At 39.8% G+C, this 27,874-nt stretch overlaps 1 protein-coding gene across 1 annotated transcript; it reads left to right on the top strand.

Moving 5' to 3' along the window:
* The first annotated feature begins 2,228 nt into the window (after positions 1-2,228).
* LOC137284573 (potassium voltage-gated channel protein Shaw-like) lies at positions 2,229-22,845 on the top strand. The gene is made up of 2 exons (XM_067816422.1): positions 2,229-2,894; positions 21,374-22,845. The coding sequence occupies exons 1-2, from the start codon at positions 2,454-2,456 to the stop codon at positions 22,208-22,210; spliced, it is 1,278 nt and encodes a 425-aa protein (XP_067672523.1). The 5' UTR covers positions 2,229-2,453; the 3' UTR covers positions 22,211-22,845.
* The last annotated feature ends 5,029 nt before the right edge of the window (positions 22,846-27,874 follow it).

Here is a 27,874-nt window from a genome sequence, read left to right as displayed (position 1 = left end):
AACATTTTCAGAATCTACTTCATCTGCTTTATGTTGTTTTTTGTCTAAGTCAGGCGTAATGCTTATCATTGAGTAGGCTTCCAGAATGTATGCCTAAGTCTATATCCTTTTAAATGAGTGAGTGAGTTTAGTTTTACACCGCACCAACAATATTCCAGCTATATAGCGGCGGTTTGTAAATAATCGAGTCTGGACCAGACAATCCAGTGATGAGCAGAATCAGCATCGATCTGCACAATTGGGAACCGATGACATGTGTCAACCAACATAGCGAACCTGACCACCCAATCCCGTTAATGGCCTCTAACGACAAGCACACTCGCCCGCCTTTTTTGACAAGCATGGGTTGCTGAAGGCCCATTCTACCCCAGACCTTCACAGGTCTATCCCCTCTATAAAGTCATATTGAAAACTATACATTTCTAGTTCATTGACCAGCAATCCAAGTCCCTGGTTTACGTTTGTGTGTTTGACTCGCTCCTTTCCAAAATTGTAACGCTCTGGTATTGACCATTGTGTGTTGTATTTTGTATAGTTGAAGTTGGCAATACAATCATTACCATCCAATATGTGTCTTTTCATCTTACTCATGTGTTAGTTTCACTGAGGAAACGGTCGTTTGGACATTAGAGGGGAAGTTTGGTTCACCGACAGCAACGTTTTTGTCTGCTGTGTATATGTTACGATACGAGAATCGAGGACAACTAGGATATATGCAACTGTAACTGCTACTGTTAAAAATACTGATTTTAATAAACCTGCAATCAATATTGTGTCAACAAAACACTTTCCTAACTCTTTCCATCCACGCTTGAAGAGTACTGTCTGTTTCTGCATGCAGGTTATCACAAGCATAATACCAGCAATCATAGACTGGGCAAAGATAAACAGAATGGTATTCGTATTCGACTCCGTTGTTACATATTTTACAGCGCCTGTTTATTTTGTCCATGTTGTAGAGCCTTCCTTTGTTGACCTCCAGTTCACTAGTCAGAATCCAGAGACTAGTCGGAATCGAATGAGACTGTTTCTAAGAGTTTAGATGTGAGGTTGTGGAGGTACGTCCAACATTTGTCATACACCAAGCATGAAACCAGCATTAGTCATACACCAAACATAGTACCAATATTAGCCATACACCAAGCGTAATACCAGCAGTAGCCATACACCAAGCATAATACCAGCAGTAGCCATACACCAATCTTTATGTCAGCACTATCCCTACTCAAGCATACCACAAGTCATAATTTTACATCAAACAGAAAACCAGTTTAAGCTATATTCAAGCATAACACCAGTTCTAGCGATGGATCAAGCGCGACACCAGATTAGCCACGTACAGTACCAGCACTGCCCCTACTCAGACTATACTACCAGTATTAGAAGCACTTAAATAGAAGCAGAATACAAGTACAAGTAATACTCTACTTCCACAATACCAGTTTTAGCCATTACCAAGCATAACATTGAGAAAACCCGTATTCCAAATATACTAACAGCAAACGAAACACAACTTTGTTTTTTTTTTATTTAAATAGAAGACACAAACATGAAAGTTTACTTTTATGAGATTTCAATTTTTATACTTGCCTTTCGTTTGCTGCTCAGCATATATACCTGGTATACGGGCAATTATGTAAGTACTAGACTTACTTATTGACATTGCTGGAATATTGGTAAAAGCGGAAAAACAAACTCATTCACTCACTCACTTCATAAATCTGATGCAGTAACATAGAACTATCTACAATGAAGAACCATCAACCGCCTTAACGTTATTGCACAACATACCTCAAATGCCAGCTACCATTTCTTATGTCCCTACAGATTCACCAAGCGCGAACACGCGAAAGCGACAAGTATCTTGTTTACCATTCCTCCCGTCAAGTGCATGTTCCCAAACATTTGAGCTGGAACCGAAAAAGTGTATGCGTGTTAAGTCCGTTATGCAGAACATCTGTCTTTTACTTAGCATACTTATACTCCACCAGCCATGTGCTGTGGCATGACACGTGCACGGCATTCAGCAAAACTTTGTTTTCTTAATACTCAATCCTCACGTCATGTAAATCAAAACCACGGATATGTGAACCTATTTCCAGTACGTGTACATGTAATATATCCCCAAATCACAAAAAAATCAACTTATAATATTATTTTTTTTTACTGCCGTTCGAGAAACACGAGAAGGAACTTACGTAATACACTACTGTAGAGCTCCTTGTTGCATACTGATCACGTGACGTGAACGGTATTCCCGCAACTGGTTAAGTATCGATTGTTAATAGAGCTAGTTGAGTTGACACAAGTATCTTCTCTGTCCATGTCTCTGTCGTCATGTGAGAGTACCTTCTTGTATATAATTGGTTGTAGGGATCACCTACAGTCACCTACCCTTGATGGATTCCGAGGCTTTTGAGCGTGACCGTTAATCGACCAACACGGCTTCCAGCATGGCGACTGTTACACTGAACGTGTCAGGGAAAAGGTTCACCATCGGTAAAACAATTTTACAACGCTACCCTGACACAATTCTAGGACGGCTTACAACCGAAAGCCACAATTATGATCAAACTTGTGACGAATTCTTCTTTGATCGTAATCCTAAAATGGTTCTTCCACTTCTTGATCTGTATCGGACTGGAGAGCTTCATCTGCCGTCGCATTTGTGTACGTTTACCATTAAGAATGAACTGAGGTTTTGGGAGATTAAAGAAGATCTCATTTCGGAGTGTTGCTGGAAGAATTACATTGGTGCTGTTGAGGACATGAAAGCTGTTGACATCATCGAGAAGTCGTTATACGACCATCTATCCGAAAAGCCGTCTACTTTGAACACAAAGCATAAAATATGGATGACGATGGAATATCCTTCATGCACTCTGTTATCTAAGGTAATGTATATAAACCATTGTTCTACATACGAGTATATTCGGTGTTATCATATATCTGACCAGTTTAAGGAACATCGCTACCATTAACTCTATTTGACATTTTTGATATTTTCATTCGGGCTTTGTCAAACATGCAGTGGTAAAGCTGCATGTAACATGATCGTGAGTATAAACGTCTTTGTAAACTTACTACCTCTGTGTTGTAATGTCTGTGATAATGGCTCGCTACACTAACAACTAACTACTGAAAGACCCGCAAAGTCTCTGGGGAGTGCAATTCATGCAAGAGTCCTGTAGTGTAAAAATACTGAGCAGCAAAAGAAACGCAACTCTGTCTTTTTGTCAAATGTTTCACTAGATGACGCTTACTCTTATTTCTTGCGTTTCTTTTCTTGTTCAGTATACACATATCTAGAAGAAAGGATATTTATATTTGGCAGCAGACACGTTCAAGCTATGATATCAATGGTGATAGCATGAGAGAGATGTATACTACCTTCACCACAAAGGTAGATTTATTACATCGTGTTTATGTAATTAAATACATGGATATACGCTATATAAATATACATACGTAGCAACATAAATGCCCTAAGCTAGATAATGTAAGCTTGTCTATATTTGCATGTGTTGCCAGATAAACAAATATTTATGTAAACTAATCAGTACAATTCTGACAGAAAGACAAACGTACAATAATTTCAGTCACAGACGGATGGGCGCACAGGCAGACAGTATGTTTCAGTCACAGGGCACAGACAGACAGAAACAAGACAGCATATTTCAGTAAGAGACCAACAGCACAAGATACATTAATGTTATAACATACTGTACCAGGCATTGTGTACCAGTTCGTATATATTTTCAAATTTTACCCATGCAAAATAGTATTATTTGTTTCTTAATTTGTAGTGTTTTGTTATAAACGAAACTATTACCATTGTGTTTATCTGTTTACATTAGTAGTGTACCTTGCACAAGAAATGGACATTCACTGGCTCATGGTAGGTAGAGGGATAGTTTCCTCTTAAAATGACATGTGGCTCACATACAAACATCCCCTAATGTTTATCTTCAGTATTTTCAGTCTAGCCATCGCACAATCGTTCATTATGCGAGTGTGATTATGTCTTTCAAGTTTCACATTTAAACGGAAATTATTATTATATCAAAAATTTGAGATATATAGATTAATGTAATGTGGAATACTGTTGTAGTACATTAATATTCTCATATTGGACGAAAAAAGAAATTATGAGTATTGCCACCTTTTTATATTTATTAATATTAATGGGAGGGCGCGGTTTGATCAACTTGAAACCTTGTTTGCGCACATTTCTTTGTCTGATGATTCTCTTGTGAAGCATGTCAAACCTCCACACTCGATGAAATCAGGGCATTCCATATTTACCCAGAAAGAGCCAAGAATGCTGGACGGGATCTCAGCGTCAATATTCTTTTCATGGTACCGTGCAGAAATTAATGTCATCCAAACATCCAAAGCGAGGGTCTCTGAACGACCACTGCTTCAAGTTGATGTACGATGTGTGTAGGAGAAGGGCAACCGTGCCTCACTGAGATGAACAAAAAAGTCACTTGTTTCTCTTAAATCCAATGGAACCAACAATGTAACTGAATAATCCGTCTCGCTTGACAATGAAATGTATAACTTCGGCGGACCTTGCATACAAAATGTTTCATTTGCATCTGAAATATCAAATAGTCCGAGTACTCATTGTTCTTTGTGTCTCAGGTTCCGTAAGCCCAAACCCTGCCAAACCCATACCCCTATTCCCCCGTCGCCCACACCCACCATCATCCCTCACTCCCTAAATCTGTTGACTGACGAACCCGTGTCGGCGGTCAGCAACATTGCCCTTCTGATACTAAGGGTAATGCAGGAGTTTTTCCTGGTAGGGATTCACATTCTCTAAACATACAGGTTCGACTCGGCTGCGTTTCCTGGCTGAAATTCAGGCGGAAGGGAAGGTCCATGGCTAATGCTGAGCCTAACCTACTAACTGCCAGAATCACACAAACAACTCTGCTGCATTTATGTATTAGTCACCAAAAATAAATATTAGTGTTCGCGAAACGCTGAGCGCGTTACCCATATCATAATGCATAAATGTCCATACGTTAATTCTCATAATAACACACAATGTGTGTTTTGGTGAAAATGTAATGATATCAGTGTCTGAGCCGTGATTGCTTACTGCTTCAGAGATCGTTATGGTCGAAGTTTGGCCTTCTGTATCTAAGTCAGTAATAGGTTTCTGATTATAGGGAAGGTATCTCGAAACGCCGAAGCACTGTCACCGTTCAATATGCGGCGCATGCCATCAAATTATATTGGGACTAATTTGGAGACACACGTGATATAATTTTTTTTGAATTCCCATTGTCCTTGAAGCTTGATCATTCTGGAGCAGATAATTGCATGGTACCATTCACGTGCTTATGTATAATCATAGATTTAAGTCTCAAGTTTGTTTGCCCATTTGATGGCGCTCAGGCTAGGACAATGGACATCGACAGTAAGAATGTACACCCTGCCATCACGGCAAACCCGTTCGGATTAATATGTATATTATTTATGTCTTTAGTTAGCAGAAGTTATTACATTAGCAAGGGTACCTTAGTCAAATGCACATACCGTGTATAATTCAAATTTTATTACGATAAATTATTGTTATTATTATTATGGATTCATTATTTGTATGGGATCAAGTAGTACGAAATAATTATTTTCGTGTCCTGTTAAAATGAAAAACATTCTCAGCGTGTTATAGGCAGCTTACGGGCAGTATAAAGATGCGACGCTGTATATATATTCAGTGTCATGCGATCAATTCATTCAACAAGCACAGTGTTGAATCATGTTTTAGTTGCCATAAATCTGACATGGTGAACGGTATCTGTGATGTGTTATCTATTGTGCTAATAGATAACCTGTGAAGAATTGGTTTCTCTCAGTCGGGGTTCCACTGAAGACTGGAATAGTCCCGTTCCTATTGACCTTGGTAATCAGGGGGTTAAGGTCATCGTCACACCGGAGACTGCGTTTGAATAAAAAAGGAAAACACAATGATTTTTGACCTATGAGACGTTCACCGCACGACTGCATTGCAAACAAATCAAAGATTATAATGAGTATAAATTAGACTTTCTATCAGCCGATCCTGGTCAGATTACGGGAGGTAACTCATAGAGGCAAGTGACCCATGCAGTCGCTTGTATTAAGGGTCACAACATATACAACGTGAATTAATAATATTTCATAACTGTAAGTAGGTTTCCATTGTGCAGAACAGGCACTTTGTTTCAGATCGGTACAAGCAGTCCCTCATCTGAATTTGCTATAGAAACATCGTAAAAATAAGAATGCGCACATGAGAATATCTTAAATGTCACACTGCACTGGTTTGGTGTTCTGGACTTGATCAATACGAGTATTACTTTATAAACAACTTCCACAGAGCAGTCAATATTGGGACAACAGTAAGGATTATAATTTAGAGCTGTTCTAATGATATAGGACAATATTAATCAATATCTACGCCATCATTACAGCTATTACATTTGACTCGATTTGTGCGGTGAATGCACGATAACTTGCACTAAATACTTGCACAAAAATAATGCCCATTTGTATGGCGCTGAACTCCACTTCTGTGAGCGCATGCAAGGGTCAAGGAAAAGTATATACTTGGGGACAGTACAAGGTCACTTTAGAACTACAAACGGAACAGATGATTCTGTCAAAGACACTTGAACTGTTCCCACGGCTGGTCTTCTTTGAGAGAGTCAGACAATGAGTTCCATTTAGTGGCACTACAGGACTTGTGGCACGCTGAGTCTCGGTTGTCAGTACCATTATAGAGGTACTTTCTAAAGGTACTTGTCAGTACCATTATAAAGGTACTGAATGAGGGAGGGAGATTCGGCGTATAAGGTACACCAGAATTATAGTTTTCCTGATATATTACTGTGGATGTTTATGGACATTCATCGTGATACTAACACTGCGATGTATTACTGTAGGCGTACATGGGAATTCGTTTTGTTACTGACACCATGTATATGGATATTCGGTGTGTTACTGAGATCGTGATATATTACTGCAGGTGTATATGGATATTCAGTGTATTACTGATATCGTGATATATTACTGTAGGTGTATGTGGATATTCAGTGTGTTACTGACATCGTGATGTATTACTGTAGGTTTATATGAACATCTAGTGTGTTACTGACATCATGATGTATTACTGTAGGTGTATATGGATATTCAGTGTGTTACTGACATCGTGATATATTACTTTAGATATATATCGACATTCCGTGTGGTACAGACATCGTGACATACATACATTCATCCTGTTACTGATATCGTGATATATTACTTCAATTCTATATAGGCACATGGCTGACATATTTTCATATTACTGCAGGTGTATATGGACATGCAGTGTAAAAGGTACATCTTGATGTATCACTGCAGGTCGGTATATAGATATTCAGTTGGATACTTATATTGAATTATATTACTCTGCATTGTTTTGGACAGAGAGCGTGACATTGCATTGCCCTATAAAGCTACACCGGTTTTTCAGTTTTTGAATGCGTGTTATATGATGTCGTATATGTCAGCATCAGATTTCTACAATCATCCTGTAATGCTCACATCCGTTTTAGGCGATTATGTCATGAGGGTTTGCAACAATCCAACGATCATTGTATATATGAACGAAGTAGACCTAACTAAGATGGCTGTGGTATGGCTTGATATCGATTGACGAACGAGGAATAAATATGCGTGTTTCTCACCTCTTGATTTCAACGGCCGTGATTTGCAAATCCTATATGTAGCAATTCGAAACATTCTGATAGGTGTCGCCTAACATATTGTTCACATTACCCTGAATAACTAACTATAATCCGCCTATTTTCATGTACACTGTATATTGAGTGTGAATACTTGATTATTTATCACACATGTTTGTACCTGTCCTGTGGGTTCAGCTGGTTTCCTTATAAGCCTTGACGCTGAGTACACGCGGAAAATGGATGTCAGTGAAGTACGTGCAACAATGCACCTAAATGAAACACTAGATAAAGTACACATAAATGCATCAACATAGATATAAGCTCGTGCTTTCCGACTGTCTTGATGCAGATGGAATATTGCCGACTGCCGCGTCATCAAACGCATCTTTAGCGTGCGTTGCACAGATTTGTTTATAGTGCGTTTAATAAATCTTCGATTCACTGGTATATGAACAAGTATCAAAATCTAACAGATTAACTCGAGTGAAACTGGGATGTCTGTGGTCTGGAAACCGTGTCGATCGTAATCCCTTTGAAAACTGGGCCTATATTTTCGAAGCTCTCTTAGTCGTAAGTTAATGTTAATGTATGGCACTTACGACTGTCCTAGCGCTATGAGAGCTTCGAAAATCTAGGCCCAAGTCCTGTAGAATGAGGAAATCAGTAAGATACAAACGGTTCACATAACATTGTATGAATTCATGTAGTTAAATATGCATGAAGGTCGCTGACTCATAAGTACGGTTCTCGTATGAAAGCCGCGCTGGTTGGCTGTGGTCGAGAGCCCAACACGTACATATATACGTTTACTATTAGCAATATAAATGGGAATGTCATGGAATAGTATAGAACCTATCAATATAACAACCTTTCTTGCATCATGTCCATGTACTTTAGTACCACGTACGACCAAATACCTGAGTATACGTACTTGTTTTGGCTTAATGGTATGTGATGATGCAAAAAAGAAGTTAAATATTTAGTGAATGAAAATGTATTTAAAGCGAATAAATGCACTTTATATGGCAACTCTGTTATGAACATGCAGTCTTAAACTGTGGTTTAGTCTGTGAAAATTCAATAGCAACTTCTATCTTGCTGTACATTGTTTTACAAAACGTTTCTGATATACAGATCTTATGTATGATAATTTCCATCAAAAATAACTTGTGGATATTGTCAGAGTATCAAAGCACCTTAGCAAAATGTAAGAAACGGCAATCCCAGTTCCTGTCAATGGATACAGAAGTGGTTCGCCTTTTACACGCCCCGCGGCGTAGATATAAGCGACAAAGGCTATCGATTATCGATAGTGCAGAATCGATGGAACGATTCCTATAGTGTCCAAAACATGAATGGATCGATATCAAATCGAAACCGGGAGTTCGACGACATGTGCCTGTTTCCTGCTTCACTCGTGGAAACCGTCACAAACACACGCATGGTCAATTGATCACCAGATAAGCACGACAGTCGAGATAAGGAAGGACGCAACAGTTCAATGACTTCAAAGGATCGCGGTAGCGCCTTCTTTGCCCCTCCCCCCACCCCAACACTCTCCTTTATACAACTGAACATCGAGGTTTGGAATTAGTTGGTAGATCGCTCTATGTAACTATATCAACCTGCTTTTGTATCTTTAGACATCATCAAGATCAGTCCAATCGATCCATGTAGCGATCATCGACCATTGTAACGAATTGCCTGTCAACATCTTTGTCTACCGTTTGCCCTTGATTGATTTTGCATCATTTCGAAGGGTTTGCACTTGTCACCTACGTGTTTGGTTGTTTGCCTGTCTTCGTACTTGAACGTTTGTTCATGCATCACCTGTTGCCTTCTACTGATTATGCTAGTTGTATTGAGCCTGTGGCATTTAACAACACTCACATTTACTCACCTGAATAAAAGCAACAAAAGTCTATGTATTTTTTGTCATCAATCTTTAAACATGTTGGAGAAAGTGAGCCAGGGACCCAGTTACACGTACCTTCATAACAATATTAACATTCGAAAAACATTTGTTAAAGTAACAACTCAATGTTGCCAAACGCTGCAAAATAAATAACATCTTGGTATGAATTCAGGTCAACGTGGATGCAATGAGGCATGCTGATAACTCCTTCAGGCCTGCCCGTTCCCCTTTTGTTTGACATGTTAATTATGAGAACTTGTAGAACTTATGAGAATCCGGCCAAGCCTCCTACACTTATTTCGTCCTTAATTTGAACTATACACAATCTACTTCAGTGTTTACGAGGTTAAGAAATGAATTTGACTCTGTATGGTGACTCTGTATTTTTTTAATCAAGTATACCTGATACCAAAAGCACAAAAGATCCCCTTCAACAGTTACGCATAATGCAAAATGTTGTTCAATTTGTGTTCGAACGCTTCATTTTACCATAGAACTGGAGAAAGTTCTGTGATTTTTCGTACAATACAGCAAACATTGGTTATATACATGTTAAAACGAATGCTAAAATCTTCCGCGAGGTACAGTTTCTGTTGTCACTTAGTTGGTTGTGCCTGTCCTCTGTCTATCACATTTATGTGTTTATTTAATACACATTTTTACAACGAACTAACACAGTGATAGTATTCACTCTAAAGTGGCAAATGCATGCACAATGTTTATGATTCATATGTTAGGTCATGCAGCAGTAGATGCTTGTCAGATAAGGTTACATAGAAACACTTCCATCCAGTGTGTTTCACATCAGATTAATATTCATAACAATTATTACTTCCAACCACTTGACTGCCCAGCAGCTGAAATGTGGCTAAAGCATTATAGACTTTCAAAACCGATTACGTTGACCTTGACCTTAATGCCATTACGTGCCGAGTTCCATGTGTCACAATACGTTAACCAGATGCCTGTACAAGCATATGGTATGAGGCCTAGACACAAGTAAATGTGATACTGAATATATACAGTGTAGTGGTAATACAACATAGTGTAACATTACATTACGTCGACCACTCGACCAATCGGCCAGTCGATCCTCTCAGTTCACAGTACACAACGCTTAAGCAGTCAACGTGACTCTTCATCCTGGATTTGCTGTGTCTATTCTGAAAGGCTGTTGGATAGCTGAGTATCATCATTATTACTACCATCACTTCTTTAATATTTATGATGGCCCTGTCACTGGATTTTCAATGTTTCACTATATATATGTACCTCATGAAGGTTATATATGTCACATGCGAGCCGTGAAGGTCCCGGGGTAGAATAGACATTCAGCAACCCATGCTTGTCCATAAAAGGCGACTATGTTTGTCGTAAGAGGCGACTACCGGGATCGGGTGGTCAGACTCGCAGTTCCCAATTGCGCAGATCGATGCTCATATTGTTGATCACTGGACTGTCTGATCCAGACTCGATTATTTACAGACCGCCGCCATATAGCTGTAATAGTGCTGATTGTGGCGTAAAACTAAGCTTAGTCACTACATGTCACATGCAGGACAGCGGGGATAGCCTGTTCTTCAATAACTCCATTGGTTACCAGTTGAACAACAGATTCTCTTCAAAGTCTCATGCATTATGACTTGTTTCGTTGTCTCTCTGGCTCTGCTTCAGTTTTCCTCCATATGTGCCTTCTCGATCACTGCGGTCTCAGAGTAAATATCTCCTCAAAGTCCCCAAAGTACGATCAACCTTACATGGACGCCGAACCTTCTTCTATTCTGCTGCTGTAGAATGGAACAATCTTCCCCAGCATCTCAACCTCTGTGGTGATTTCTCCCTGTCAACTAAAGACATAACTCTGCAAATTAGCTTTTCATCAGTGATGCCCAACGATCTCTCATCTTTACTTGTATATAGTGGCTCCGGAACTTTTCATTTTGTGCTCTTTGAGCATATCACGGACTTACATATATGCGCTATATAAATAGCCTATTAGTATTATAATTCAGTAGTTAAAGTGTTCGCTAGTTCGCGAAGACCCGGTGGCCGTACGAAGTCCACTTCAGGTGTCCTCTCCGTGACATTCCTGGAGTATTGCTAAAAGCTGCGTAAAATCCAACTCATTCACTCACATGCTGGCTGTTCTCAAAGCTTGAGGGGGCGCTTGGGTGTCTAGTTGTTAAAGCATTTTCGCCGAAGATCCGGGTTCGATTCCACATATGGGTACAATTTGTGAAGCTGATCTATGGTATGCTACCACCGTAATATTCATTCAGTTGACTAAAAGCTGCGTAAAATTAAACTCACACTAAAAGCTTCAAAAGCCTGGACTGGTCTAAATAAAATTTCTGCAACAAAAGCCTTGTAAGTATAATTGCAACACTGATGCACATTGAAATACAGTTCCACAGTTCCTGGTTTCTTAATCACATTACAATTCCTGTGTGTGTCATTACCCCTGAGGTAACCGTACAATTTGAATCAAAATACCGTTAGCTTGCCTTGCTTGTTGATTGATTCTGCTCCCAGTCTATTGTGTGATGATCATGTGGTTGGCTCTAGCAGCACGAAGACAACGTAGAGTGCTCCGAGTTCTATCGTGTGTTCCGATATTGAACTAATACTCTACATATCTTTGCATTGTGTCACAACAAGGTTCGGCTCTCAGACGAACGTTAGTGTGTCATATAAACTTTGAATGAACGAGATTTCGTATAAAAGCCTTGCAGGTGTAGCGCAGGTCATTTGCATTTGTGGTGTGTGATACATTGTTTAGACACGCTTTGTGATGGCGAGACGCGTGCGATGTCGGTTTGCATGGAACACCAGCTGCAGAGGCCGTAAAATGGTATTAAGCACGATTCGGGGTCATTGTTTTCCCCGACATAGTGGCAATACAAATGGCGTACGTCAATAAAATTAACATAAATATCGCACCAGTGATATACACCTACATCCAACTGCTTGAACGTTCAGTAGTGGTATTAACATATACATGTGTGACGGACTCCGTATATTCAGCAATGATTCAACAAACAGTTTTGCAACCGTCGAGTAATAAACCAAACTAGTATGCACGATTACCCTGCCAGAAACAGGTGGTGAGATAAGGTGCTCCGGAAGAACATCAAACAGTCAATAAAAACAAAAAGTTAAACGCTTTAGCTGAAATGTATACTGAAAGGCAAAAGAAACGTCGTAATATTGAAAATGACATTTAAGTATCAATGGAGTACTTGAAACTGTTTTTTAGATACACACGGGGAGTTGCAGGAAACATGAATAGTGGTCGTATAGCCTGGTTTGCCCCAAATGTATTACTTGGGATTGATGTGTTCGGAACACAAGTGAACGTACAATTTGAATCGCTAACGAGATATCAACGACATCAGGCCATTTGATGTCTAGAGACTTCTCAACGTGTTCGAGGCATTGATTATAACTTTAATATGAGCCTACGAACGATAGAACGTCTTAGACACCGATGCAGCGTCACCAACAGCACTGACGTGTAACAACACCTCACCAGGACTGTCATCAACATCTCTCGTTGACCTTGCCACAGCTGTTGTGTTCAGAAAACGAGTGAATGATTGCCACTTAATCTGGCAATGTCTACCTGATTGAATGCATGATGCGCAAGCATCTTGATTTCAGTGGTGAACTTGTATAGCATAAACCTCGAAAGCTTTATTGTGATCTACTGTGATTTACTAGAGTTAACAACTTTCGAAAAAAAAGTCTGGGGTCGCTTTTTGAAATCTCGGTAAACGATTTGCAAACAATGATCAGTTTAGTACGTGATGGGCCACGACATATTCAGAAAGCTGCACCTATTACCATTTCCTGAAAAATATTCCATTCAACCTCGTGCCTGAAGCAGCTATTTAGATGATTAATTTGTACAGCCGTTTGGTTCCTCGTCTCTCATTAATATATTCTACTAATTTACATTTCTGCTGTGTGGTATAACGATCTAAGTGTTATGCTTATCACACTTCCTCACTGTGCCTCGGATCAAACAGAGCGAGGTACTTCATAACTAGCCTTGGACCAACGCTGTACTGAAAGCTAAGTCCATGGATGTTTGGTAATTCTTTCCTTGAAAGAGGCAAGCGTAGACAAACAGATAGTACATCACGTCATTTTGTTAATATCTATATTTTTTTTAAAATGATTTCATTATTGATCAATACGTTAGAAACCCGATCAAGTCTCGGTTATAGCGTGACGCCATTGTCACTGGCCTTCAGACACCACGATCATGTTTATTACTGACAGAAAGTTAAACCTGGTGGCTTTCTCTATATATTGAAGGTAACTGTTATGTTACTTACAGATATATAATGTAGCACGTGTTGAGGAACATCCAAGGTGTTATATCTTGAAACACAGACCTACTCCATCACGTGTCTTTGCGAGGGGGTAAAGATTTAAAAAAAAATACGAATATTGTTAAGATACTCCCCGCCTCGATATCCTTCAAAGTACACGATTTATTGTACTGTGACGCAATTTCCACTCAGGGGGTCATCTCCTATTTGTTTTATTTTTTCAAAAATAACCCCAATATACATGTGGGCTTGTGTGCACCATGCCGCGATTCCAGCGGACAGCGTTTTATTGCTACTGATGGTGCTGTTTTAAAAGCACTCCAAAGGGACTTATAAATTTGACTGGCTAATGGGCAGAGAAGTATATTGTTCTTATTCGATTACTTGTGTAATGATTACAAACTGGATATTCTCCTCCAGGTGATGTAATTACCATTTGTTACGGGATGCTTTAAGAATCATACCATTAAGCATTTAACTGTTAATGTTTTGGAAACCAAACGACTAATCTTATTTAATCCTACTTTAGATAATGTAACCCTGCGTCACATGCTATTACATGTTACATGTGTTGGATGGAGACGTACCACTTAACTACGTATGTGCTCAGAATTAAACAACATCAACAACATCCACAACACAAATGAATTATTCTTAATGCAGTCGTGGCTACAGGTCTCGGACCGTTACCTCAGCAGGGACCAATTTCTACACTTATGTTATTACACAAAAAGGTCGTTCATATCAATGTTACATTAAATGTATTCCCCAATGATGCAATACTTACTGGGTTAAATTGCAATTTTGAGCCGTCTTCACTATTGTGCTTCAACTCTGCTATAAAGCTAGTAATCTAAATCAATTACAAAGACAGAGGGTCGTCAAATCATTAACACAGGAAGAACAAAAGTTCTTGTACTATCAATAAAACCCTTTATTGATCATGAATGTCCTGTTAACACTAGTCTTGTGTTTGCGTGAAAAATGGGTTTATCTCACATTCAAGAATATTACACTTGCATAGAAACATATATGAGCCCCAGGAAGACCAAAGATTCAGAACCTGGGGAATTCTCCACTTACTTCATTTAGGGCCTTAGAATTGGCGGGAGACCTAGGTTGTGGGGAAATAGTGTGGTTCAGGGACTGTGATACAGTCTACTGAGGTGGTCTGCTAAACACATTTAACGTGTTATAAGCAAAACATAACCGTCTCGTGAACACCTGGTATTGACAATGCCTGACAGATATCAATAAACACGAACCGGGATTTAGTATATTGATCGATTCTACATAACAAGTGTGTAAATGAGGATAATAGTGATGGTACCAGATTTTCGCAAAAGGATCGATGGATCTTGTCCATTAGTTGCACCGGTCATATTATACATGAAACTGAAGTAAATCTTGGTTAATTTCACATTTTAATATTTTGTTATTTTATCAATCCTCGATTATACAGTGGTTCAGACCCACAAACAAATAAGCAAAGTAGGGAATACAATTAGCCGTCAAAAGTGCATATATTTGCCTACATCCAGATTCAACACAGATTCAATGTCCAGCTAATATCGGCTTAATGTACTGAGTCTTGTTTTTTGAAAATCAACCTATCCCAAAGGCGATCACGCAGGCAGGTATCTATTTATTTTTAAATGAATACAGGCAACGTGCCATACATACATTATTTTGTTTTCAAATTGGCATTCAAATTTAGACGTAAGTACAGGATATGCATCTTAAGATCTCCACGGGCCTGAAAAATACATGTTTACACTAACCTCTGGACAGGTACGTGACTTGGTTGTTAGATTCAGATTGAGTTTGTCAGAATAAATAATCAGTGAAGGTAGACACCCACTGATTAATAACATGTAAGGATTTATGGATTTAAGGATGTATGTTATGTAAAAGAGGTATAGAAATGAAATATTCTTTCTCTTAAAGAGAGAATTCTGTCTATGACAAAACGTACTTACGTAAACCAGCAGAACGTGCATTCTCTTTTTAATGACCTCAAGAAATAATATCGATATTTTACACCTGTCGTCATGTTTGAAACATGCAAAAAGCTGACATCATCATGCAAAAAGCTTAAGAAACAACGCATTGAAAAAAGTGTATATCCAAATGGAAGTAACACTGAATGTAACAGCTGACCGCGAGTTACTGTACATATTGCATACTCTGTATCTTCTCCGCAGTGCGTGCCTTATGCCTGCAATCAAACTTCAACACATATCCTGTGTCCAATCTGGGAAGATGTCAAGCTTTCACATGCTGTTTCATTTCCAAAGGCACTCACTCAGGCAAATATCTAATCAGATCACCCAAACCTTTGCTTTGTTTTCTGTCTGTGGCAGCATTATTCAATACTGTGTTATGAGAATGTTTTTTTCTTCTTCTAATCTAATACCTTAATCGTTGATTAGGTTATAGTTATTATGGGTCGCATTTTGCATCATATATGTTCAATGGCAATAGTATTATAGCGACGCGCCTTTTTGGATAGCGTTCCAGAGTTGCCGCCCTTGAAGTGAATGGCGATACAGCAATGCTTTGCTCGCATGTTCCCGACACTGTGTCAGTATGTATAAAGGCTAGTTGTTGATCACACACGGAGTAACATTCGGAATTATACTGGAGCTGTTCTCACCTGCCTACCGTCGTCGTCTGTCGTTTGTTTGTTAACCTTGGCTAACCTGCATTCAAGATTGACGAGCTTCATTTAGTATATCAGGTCTCTCTGTAAATGCCAAGACCCTGCATTACCTCTGGACATTCAACCAGCTCCTATTCCCTTTAGGCCAATATTGTGGACTAAGCTTGAACAGCAGTGACTGAAAAGGCGGGATTCGAATGTGTACCTAGGTTTGCGTTATAATGTTGGTCCAATTCAATAACTGACGATAGTAGTTCAACAACAGAGACACCACATGTGATGAACAACAGTTTGGTAGAACTGATATGTGTCTCAGGTGATGGCTACCAGGTTGTCTTATTGACCAACTGGACACGGTGTTCATACAGAAAAAAGAAACTGCGAGGGTTCGTGACCTTTGACTTATTTTGAATGTTTCTATTGTCTTGATTGCTAATCTCAAGTATAGAAAGATGAGGTATTTGTTTCTGTTGTTGTGAAGACTGTCTGGTTTCACGACGGTATCAAGAACTCTTTTCTTTTGGCTATTACAGTTTGGAGACCAATCCGTCAGTACAAACTGCTGAAGTCCTTTGTGGACACAGAATAGTGTTAATGGTGTCTTTTCATCCATTCTTTGGCGGCTCGTATTTAATTGGACCCTTTTCTCAGTCAAATCTAGTAGCAGGACATTCGATAGGTCGGCCCCGTTCAAGGTAATTTTATGGATCGTACAATTTACAGGACTGACGCATTGTCTCAAGTGAGTAGACATACTTGCTGATACACACAAACACAAATACAGTATATCTCTTCATGTTCTGCTGGCTGACTCAAGTCGATGTCTGCTGTGTCCTCTTAACGTGCGCGCGTGTGTGCGTGCGTGCAACTGTTCAGGCAAGTCTCCCTATGGTGGTGAGGGTCCCACCTGTGATTATATATTTTTCATAAAACAGCAAAACGCTTAACGTTATTATTACCTCTTCTGGCATGAGCAAGACCCCAGGTCTTAATAACCAGTAACAATAATCGATGCCGTTTTGATTTCAAGTCATGACTTGATATCGTAAATGTTTTGGGTTTTTTATCTCTTTTTTTTAGAAAAAAAATTGCATGTCGCCTTCAGCAGCGTTTAATTTATTAACAGGGCATGGTGCAAGATATCCACTCCCAAACCTTTGTGAATAATTTTTCGAATATTTTAGGAATGTTCCTTGTGTTAATAATGTATCGTGAAGGCATGTTTCCTGTTCTGACCATTATGAAACCTGCATTCGTTGCAAGAAGACATTCTCAAAGGTGTTCACCTTTTAACAGTAGGTAAATCTCATAATCTTAGCGAAAGCTGAAACTTTGACATTTCCCTTTGACGACGTCATAGGATACCGATGCTTCCATCAGAAACACGACTGGGTTGAATCTTTGAGCCTGGCACCGTGTAATCAACCACCATTTTCATGTGAAACTGCAGTCCATGTTTAATCTTGGTCTTAAAATCAAGCATAGGATATTCTGGTTTCATGATTGAACAGCAGAGGAATTACAAGAATCACTCTTCCTTTTCGTAGAGGTAACAATGTGAAATCTGTTTAGCTGCCAAAACTTCTCCATCCACCCGCCGGCTACGCGTCTGCATCATTCGTCACGTGAAAATAGCAAAACCCGGTGTAAGTTAAACAAATGTGATGTATGCAGAAAACACGTTATGCAATTACTACACATCATTATCCCAACAAGCGTGTCTTTCGCATTGCCGATTTATGTGTGTTTACAGCCGGTAGTGCATGTGCAGATACCATTTACCTGAAGAAGGTTTGGTCTTATTACGTATATGTTGAACATATACCAGTACAGAAAGAAAATGTGTTTGCTCTGGTAGACTTGACATGCAGCTCAACGAAATAGATTGGCGGTTTTCAGTAGCAACATATGACTTTAAACATGTATCAAAAACATGTGAGTAAATGAACGCTGTGTTGTTCTATACACTTGTATCATCAACGATAGTGTGTATAAAATTCAAGCTTTGGGCAAACGCGCTTGGTACAAAAAAGAGGACGAATGTAAACGATAAATCCTTCACTGTCATTGAGACACCACTGTACCGTTCCTACTAGATGACCGTTGGCAAATATGTATGTCTCGCTATCAAATAGTGGCAAGACGGGTGGTCGTATCCTGGTTCCGCGGTGGCACCCGTCAAAACATATACAAAGGATTGTCACTTGTGGGAATATGTGGTACAAGTCAAGATAAGGCACTGCATTATATTAATTCCACGTGTCTCAAATAGGACATTATGGTAAATTGGGGAGAACTTTGAGAGAAAGATTATCACCACAGTGATTTCCAGAGTGTCCATGACACAATGTCACCGAACCAAATAAGTGGTGACCATTTCTGTTGAGAAATACATAAGAAGTGTCGCACTGGCTGTACCATACATTGTGAAGTGCACATTCACAATAAACACTGCAGATGAATGCTTCATATGCATGTCTGTTCTCAGTGTGTATAGCAAGGTTTCCATCTAACGTATAATAAGATTCAAAGGATGGATTCTACTTTCAGTGGAGATGACTTATAAATATGGGCTGGATATTTTTCTCTTTTGTATTTCTGAATTTTGCGATTAGTCTGAGGAATATCAATAATTTCAAAGAATTTCCTCCTGAAAAGCCATCCGTTTTGTTAAAAATGTATCTATGAGTGAGCATCATTCGACGTGTATGCTATAACCATTAAAATAACAATTGGTTTGGGATGTGTGGTAACCCGTAAGAGGATCACAATCTATATTTTGTTTCCTATGCGAGCCCTAGGACATCCGTTCTGTATCACTGCTGATGTTTCTCAAATTTGCTTGTAAAGAGGTATAGACATATGTCATCGTCACGTTTACACACGGAATGAATTTATTATATATGGGTTCTTGACGATGCTATCATGTGACAGTTGTTTGTATAGATACAATGCGTTATTATGGTAAGGTTTCATAATGTTTCTGATAGTGTCACAGTCGTTGCAAAATATGTGAATTTTATTTATCCTTCAATGTTACGCCTTTGCTTATGCAAAACTGTTTTCTCGAATTTACGACCAAAGTTGGTCTGAAGTGCTGACAGCAAATGTCTTGCGATATTGCTAGACAAGCCGTCTTCTGGATAGGTTGATATAATGAATCGTTATTCATAATCTGCATATAGTAGTACATTCGTCTCTGACTTCTAAGATAAATGTATCTATTCTGTTCATTGTATGGTGTGGGTAATATGAGGAAGAGACTCTGAATACTTGTTAATGTGTCTCTCATATCTGAAAGGACCTTTCTGTTGTCAATATAAATGATATTTTGGGGCGAAGTAGGTATTGCTTCGTATTGCTAACGTTGCATTCCAATGATCCAGTTATTTGACGGCGATCTGTGAATAATAAAATCTGGACGAGACAATGCAGAGATGAGACTCGATCTATGTATTTGGTATGCGATACACATGTATGTCGCCAATAATGGGCCATATCAGGCACTGGAACCCACAACAGGAACATAACTATCAAAGCGCTGGTAATAACTGAGATACGCTCAATGGTTTATGTGGTCTGGGTTCCATATTCATGAAGCAAAACAAGTATCGTAGGCATGTGTCACTGGCATTTTGGAACAGGGTTTATGAGGAATATTTATGTTCCGTAGTTATGTAAAATGAAATAGCTCTCTAAATAATGACGTTGCTGTCAATAGAAAAGGAAACTAACGCAGCTTGACCATTTCATCGTGGACCATTAAAACTGCATGAAAACTGGGGATCTTTAATCCGAGGACATATTTTCAATAAGGTGTAAGGAAGGGTGCAGTATTTTATTTCAGAATAGATGCATATTTGTATTTATAAAAAAACAACAACAACAAATTATATGAAGCACGGTTGGTTTTCCGTCAGAAGATAAACAAACTGAACAGTCATTCACCTTGTGTATATAATAATTCTCCTTTTATTTCGTAGTCTTTTTCCCATACCATTCATGAATATTCATTCGTTACAACTTTCGATGCACACCAAGCAGTAATGATGAATGAGTGTTCCTTTACAATGTAAATACGTCAAAATCGGACATGTAATGCGTGGGGTGTGGAGCTGCTGTCATATGAATAATCATTTATGGTTTGAAATGTGTCGGGTATCGCACTTCAATAGATATTTGCTTCCTATTGTGTTATCTGAGTCACAATTTTATTACACAATCATTAAAACTATCTCACTCTCTTTTACGAAGAAGACGGGGTAGCCTAGTGGTTAAAGCGTTCTGTCGTCACGCCATAGACTCGGGTTCGATCCCTCTTGAGTACAATGTGTAACGCCCGTTTAATCGGGGCTTATGGTTAAAGCATCGCCGCTCGTCACGCACTTCTGGAGTCCCCCACGTGACATTGCTAAAGGAGGCGTAAAACCGTACTCATTCACTGTGTCACGATGTAGGCAAAGGTCAGTGTAAGTAACGTCACAGGAAATGATGCGGAGACACCATAATTTGTGACGTCAGGATAATAATGGGCCAAAGTTACTTCAGAACTCATCGTTGTTTGTCGTCGTCTGTGAAATGACAAATAATAAACAACAGTCCGTTTGGTGCATCGCCAAACTTTTGTCAAAAATGTGTATGAAGCGCACAGAGCGTTAAATCTTAAACATATTGAGAAATAGATTCAATTTGTGTATTCTGAATGACATAACAAGTTTTGTTATATATGTTTCAGTTGTGGTTCAGCGTCTATATAATAATGGTGTCAGTGGCCGTCGTCAGCGCATGTCTCAGCATGTCTCCGGAGCTGCGCATGCCCATGGAACATCTTAGCCCGGACTGGAACAGCTCCTCAATCTTGAATATGCTCCTGAACACGGAAATGAACACAGAAATCTACGTCATTGACCTAATATGCCTTCTCTTCTTTACACTTGAATTTTTAGTCCGGTTTCTTTTGAGTCCCTCGAAGCGATCATTTTTCAAGAGTTTTCTTAACGTGATGGACCTGATGTTAACAGTTATAATGTGGTGTTCCGTCATTCTGGATCATGTGCCAGCTATTGAGCATGCGCAAGTTGGCCACACCGTCATGCGAGCGTTGTTTTGCCTCAACATTCTCCGAGTCTTCCACATAGGTAAAACGTCAAAAGGAGTCAAGCTACTGTTGTTCACGCTGTCGGCGAGTATGGAAGCCTTCGGTCTCCTGTTGGTTTCAATGACAATGGCTGTTGTTATTTTCGCAACTCTTGTTTACTTCGCCGAAGTATCGACGAACTCGGACGCGTTTGAAAACATCCCAATTGCGGTATGGTGGGCAGTTGTTACCATGACAACTGTTGGATATGGCGACTACTACCCTCAGTCATGGACGGGGTACATTGTAGGGATTATGTGTGCATTGTCTGGCATTTTACTCTTGGCATTACCGATAGCTATCATTGCATCGAATTTTAATACATTTTACTCTAACTTGTCCTCAGCCGAACAGAGGGTACGGCGTAAGAGACTACTACAATCGGAAGGACCGATGGACGACACAGACAAATACATAGACGGACCACACAAATGACCAGTCTGACAAAACAATGTGTCTATTAACGCATTACGTGGGAGCGTGTCCTTGTTTTTTCCCCGTTTGCTGTTCAACAAGGTATTCAGCAGTTTTTCCGACAAATGACGGCAGCCAAGCACAATCGAGTCTGAATCCATTCAGTTCTTATCTTTTGACCAGCATTCGTTGTTGTGGATCCGTTCTTACGAGGACTACACCTTCGGGCTTCTTTTATTTATCAAGGCGCGTTAAGCGTTATACGTAGTTTGGTTGAATTCGTGTTTTGCAAATGTGCAACAGTCAGTTTGGCGAATGTACAACAACCGATAGCGTTTCCTGTGTTCGGACTTTGCAAAATTGTAATCTATTGTCACAAACGTTTTGCAGGTGTTCCACAGTCTATAGTGTTTACTGATTTTTGGTTTTATAGGTACATAATAAAATATTGCGAAACATATGTTAGAAATACGTAATTGTACAATAACACTGAGTTGGCTTTGGAAAGTGTACGACAATAAACGTCGACAGTGACGTTTCTCTTTCAGGAATCCTATTTATACCTGCATTGTGAGTACCTATTTTATATCAGTTCTTATAGGTTTGTACTTTAAACAATTCTCTGATTGTTTTATAAAGGCTTTTTCTCGGGGACAGTTATCATACTGTTTTTACTAGATACATTCACGAACCATGGATTTTCATAATATCATGTCTGCTCTACAGTATTGTTAGGACTGTTGGTATATTTCCAAAAATAATGTAACGATTACACCTGTATACATGTCTGTTGCTTTGTCATCGTTGTAGGAGAAAATGTTAATGTGTTTTACACGATCAATCCTCGGCACAGTAATGTCAACAAAAACACGCACACGCACACGCACACGCGCACACACACACACTTCTTAGAAAGATACATAACGTGTCCTCCTCTGTCTTACAATTCATCCATAGGGTTATTTAATACTTAATGCTATATATCAGACGATTGCACTCTATGTAATACGAGCGACTGAGAATGGAACTGCCCTTGAACAGACCGATGGCTGTGAACACAACTTACCCTGGTAATACAAAAGAATTTCACGACGGTGATGGAGGATCGGTAACGGCATGGCACAACGTTGTCAAAAAGGTAGATTTACGTCATCTTATAACGTCATGTCACGACGTTTCAATCAAACAGTCGAGCAGACTTGCGTGTAACTTGAATGTGTCGAACTAACACTTAGACTGCAAACCTGTTAATGTGTCGATTAGCGGGACGGGTCCTTTCAACTCCGACCCATCAATGTTTGTATTAAACGAGTTCATTGAAAGGCATTATAGAAGCTGTAATAAATGCGATGTTTCGGCGTAGGTTCTAACACCGTTTTTAAGTGTCTGACAAGTCTGCGTGACAAGTCACTTGCTTGATATGATAGTATTAGTACCTACGCTGAAACGTCACACGCATTGCAGTAATGAAGTTGACTGTCCATAGAACTTGGTTTTCCTGTATCAGGTGAGTGAGTAGTGCTTATTGCAGGTGTTCGCGGCGCTGACTGTATTCAGCTACCAATACATATGTATCGTCTTTCGGTAAAGTTGCCTAAACACTGCAACTGTTGCCGTACTTCTCACAATCTCACATTACCCGCCTTTGATTTTATCGGCTGTGCAAATGGACCGAACACCAGTCAGTATGCGAGTTACAAGTGAAGCTTAGTGCTGGCTGTATCAACTGGGCGTTAACAGGAACTTCATTGGCATCGAAAATCTCACTGGCACCACAAGAAAAAAACATAAAATATGTCTTGATGGAAGTGACATCCACTGACGCTAGCAGGGAAAAATCCGATACGTTCGATAGATTGTACCGTAGTCATATTGCTGGAATATTGCTGAATGCGAAGTAAAATTCACTCACTCACTCACTCACTCATTTGATAGACTGGTAAAATGTATGACACTATTTGTCATGATTATGTCCATGAGCACTGACGATCTAAGTGGGTTGTTGTTCTGTTCACCTGTCTTTAAAAACAGACAGTTCAGACAAACTTGACAGAGCCCGCAGGTAGTGTGAAGAGGGTGGACAGACCCGAAGAAAGGGAAGTCAGTGACTTGAAGGGACGAACTGATCAGTCATTTCAGCCATCTACTGCCCAAGTGTCCGCCTCACGTCGCCGGCTTCCTCTGACAGCCTCTGTCACCAGACTATAACCATCTGGACAATTGCTACAGAACAGTTGCGACGGGACAGTCGCCATCTGGACACCTGCCACCAAGGGAGTAAAAATATTGTAAAATTATTGTCCTCCTGACAGGATACGTAAGTCCCGAAACTTTCAAAGTAAATTTAAAACTTACCAGGATTGTCAGCGTAGAATTATTGTGATTTAAACATTTGGGCTAAACATGCAATTTTCATCAACTAAATGTAAATCCAGCTAGGGCACTCTAAGTCCCCATGGTCCCTAGTGTGGTGATCTACCTTCAGTGGCTGGTGATTTCAAGTCCATGTTTATATTGTATTGTCTTGCAGTACAGTACATTAAAGTTAATAGTTACATGCTGGTTTTATATCTCTATCTGTGATACACTAGTAATTTTACTGTTTATCGTCAGCAGTTATATAGTTTCTAATATTATTGATCTTTACTGATAATTAATTGTTCTCGTTACGATATGTCTCAATATTGCCAATGTGATGATAAATATCAACTCTCTCGCTCACCATTGCTTACAGTTATTGTATTTTTTTAGCAGATGTTTTCCTGGAATACAGAACGAAGATTTTGAAGCAGAGAACTAAACTGTCGATACTTTGTTACTTTTTCATTCAGCTCGCCTACAAGTAAACCTTTCAACAAGGTAACATATACAAAGAAGCTTTGAGACGGATGCTGAAAATAAAGCCACTGCAAAGGAGGAAGATTTGAATCATTAACGGTATCTTCTTAACATCCATTATGTCGTCCGAGTTTTAATTCTAACGTTTCATGCATGCCTTACATTGGAACAATGCCCACAGAAATATCACAGAATGTGTTCCAAAGAACAAAGGCATATGAAATGATTAGTTATTGATTGCAACATATTCTGGGGAGTCGTCCACGGAAGCACCGGCAGCAAATGCTGAGTGAATAGAATAAATTTATATCGACTTGTTGCCTTCACTTCAGAAAGAAACCCCTACAGTTCAATAGTCGTGTTATTTGTTCCGTCGTAATCGGAGAGATGCATATCCATGTGTTATGCACTGTGAGAAACTGGTCAAGATGACGTGTAGTAGATTCAGCTTGGTGCACCTACCTCATTGTCCGTATACCAGTCGTATTCCCAATTGCCTGTAGTATGGAAGGGAACATAACGGGTGAAACTGAAAGACGAACTCTGGGACTGACAAGTTTTTGTTAATATTTTGTGAGTGTGTGAATGTGTGCGTGCGCGCGCAATTTCATACCATTTTCGCAATATTATATATATCCCCTTATTATATATCCCCTGTGACTTCAGTACATGTAGATTCACTGTTAATAGATGTTACCTGGCGCCTTGTCTCCTTAAGAGCTCAGACTGCCAAGATCGTGGAATCGTCATTTGGGTCATTTGTCATTATGACGGGACATATATTTCTAGTTGATCGTTGTTATACCGATGTATTTGGGAATTTATGAAAACTTCATTGAAATGGAGATCAAACATGATCAGTGGATTTCCAGGCATAACATCAACAGGTTTATACTTTAAACAGTATACATCGCCACTTTCAGTTTGTGCTTATCACTTCTCTGAACTCTATTTCCTAAGATTATAGGTTTGGAACGTCAGAGATGAAGAGTTAGCTCGGGCCGTAATATTCTGTCACAATGGCATTTGTAATCTCATGAATGATGGCGTGCATTTAGGGTTAAGCGTTATTGCTAACCAGTTGGAGACATCACTGAATAATACATCTACAATGATATTACACATGGCGTGCTACCGGAACTAAACTAGTGGACAAAGGAATGTGAACGCCTTTATCAGTGATGGATAAAATCAAAGAAAAAATGCAATGTTTTAGGTTACGCCGAAGACCCGCTTTTTAAGTACATTTTAATGAAGCCAGCATTTGGGACAATGCACCAACGGTGTCTCTGAGAAGCTCAGCACATATGGAGAGCACGTGTCATGTAATGGACAGAGGGGTAGGAATAGCACAGTTCACAGATGCAACAAGAGTCAGAGGTGTGACCACCTCTAGCAGCAACACACGCACAGACTCTCCGTCCCATCGATGTCGTCAGTCGACGAATGACGTCAAAATGACGTCATTCAGAATTATCTTGCACTCGTTCCTGAGCGTCTGCAAATTCTTGTCGGGTCGCTAGGGGCCGTTGTCGTCTCTCACCTGGTGATGCCATAAGTGCTCTACGGGGTTTAAGTCCTGGTTAGCGTGCTGGTCACAGAACTTGGATATTCTGGGTGTTCAAAAGGTCCTGGACAATTCGCGCTGTGTGGGGCGTTGTCGTGCTGCAGAGGCGCTCCCTGTTATTGCTGGCAAAAAAAAAAAGATTTTACCACGGGCTGAAGAATACCATCTCTGTATCTCTGATCGTTCAAGTATACACGTTTTATGGCCAATCGTGTGCGTTGATTCTCACAAATTCCTCCCCACACCCTGAAACCGCCTCCTTCAAAAGGATGCACTTCTTTGACGTTGTTCGACGGTAGTCTTTCTCACATGCGACGGTAGCCAGCGACGTACAGTCCTTGCCCACTGTAACCTACGATGTTCGTGGACCAGTGCCAGAGCTGTTGTCACTGTTTCCGTTGCGCAGATGAAGAGTATGTAGATGGCGGTCTTCCTGTGATGTCGTCACACATGGTCTGCCTTATCGTGGCCTGTCTGTATGGTCTTGAGTGTTACCAGTCTGCCAGTAACGCTGGGACAGCCCGATGATGGCATTACGTGTACAGTTCAGGGTCCTTGCAATATGACTGTTGTTGAAGCCCACCTGCCTCATACCTCTCTCTCTCTTGCGATGTGAACCGTGGCATAATTCCGATGGTTTTCTGTCAGCTGAGATGTATGACCACCAATTCGCTGACTTTTATACCAGTTCTCAACAAGCATTTTACAAAAATCTCCGAGATGCACTTCTTGCCATATTTCGCTTAATGTGCTGCGTCAGGACATGTTTGACACGTTTTGGGCACGTTTGACATAATCAATCAGTGTGTGGGCAGACCGTTTCGGCCTAAAATGACTTTACTAACTTGAAAAAGTTTGCAAAATATTCAAAATAAAACTTGTTCACTTTTTTGCCCATGTGTTTATATGCATAAGTAACGCATTCAAAAATAATGTCTGCTGTCATTAACAGATCGCGAAGTCGCGATATTTAGCTGACTGTCTGTTCTTTCCTCGGATTGTTGTAATGGAATTTATATGAAAAATGGATATGCTATGACGGCGTATTGCACTCGTGAGTGAGTGAGTGAGTGAGGTTGGTTTTACACATTTTTTAGCAATATTCCAATAATATCACGGCATGGGGACACCCGAAATGATCTTCACACATTACACCCATGTGTGCAATTGAACCCGGGTCTTCCGTGTGAAGTACGAACGGTTTAACCGCTTGGCCACCCCACCACCCGTAATGCACTCGTTCTGTAAGTTGAATACTGAGATATTATTTTGCTAATAAA

The sequence above is a fragment of the Haliotis asinina genome, chromosome 5, assembly GCF_037392515.1.
Source record: "Haliotis asinina isolate JCU_RB_2024 chromosome 5, JCU_Hal_asi_v2, whole genome shotgun sequence".
Classification (NCBI taxonomy): Eukaryota; Metazoa; Mollusca; class Gastropoda; order Lepetellida; family Haliotidae; genus Haliotis; species Haliotis asinina.
This window is presented reverse-complemented; position numbering and strand designations above follow the sequence as displayed.

Coding starts and splice junctions, on each gene's coding strand:
- LOC137284573 (XM_067816422.1), top strand. CDS start 2,454: ATGGCGACTGTTACACTGAACGTGTCAGGGAAAAGGTTCACCATCGGT. Junction 2,895..21,373: donor CATGCACTCTGTTATCTAAG/GTAATGTATATA, acceptor TATATGTTTCAG/TTGTGGTTCAGCGTCTATAT.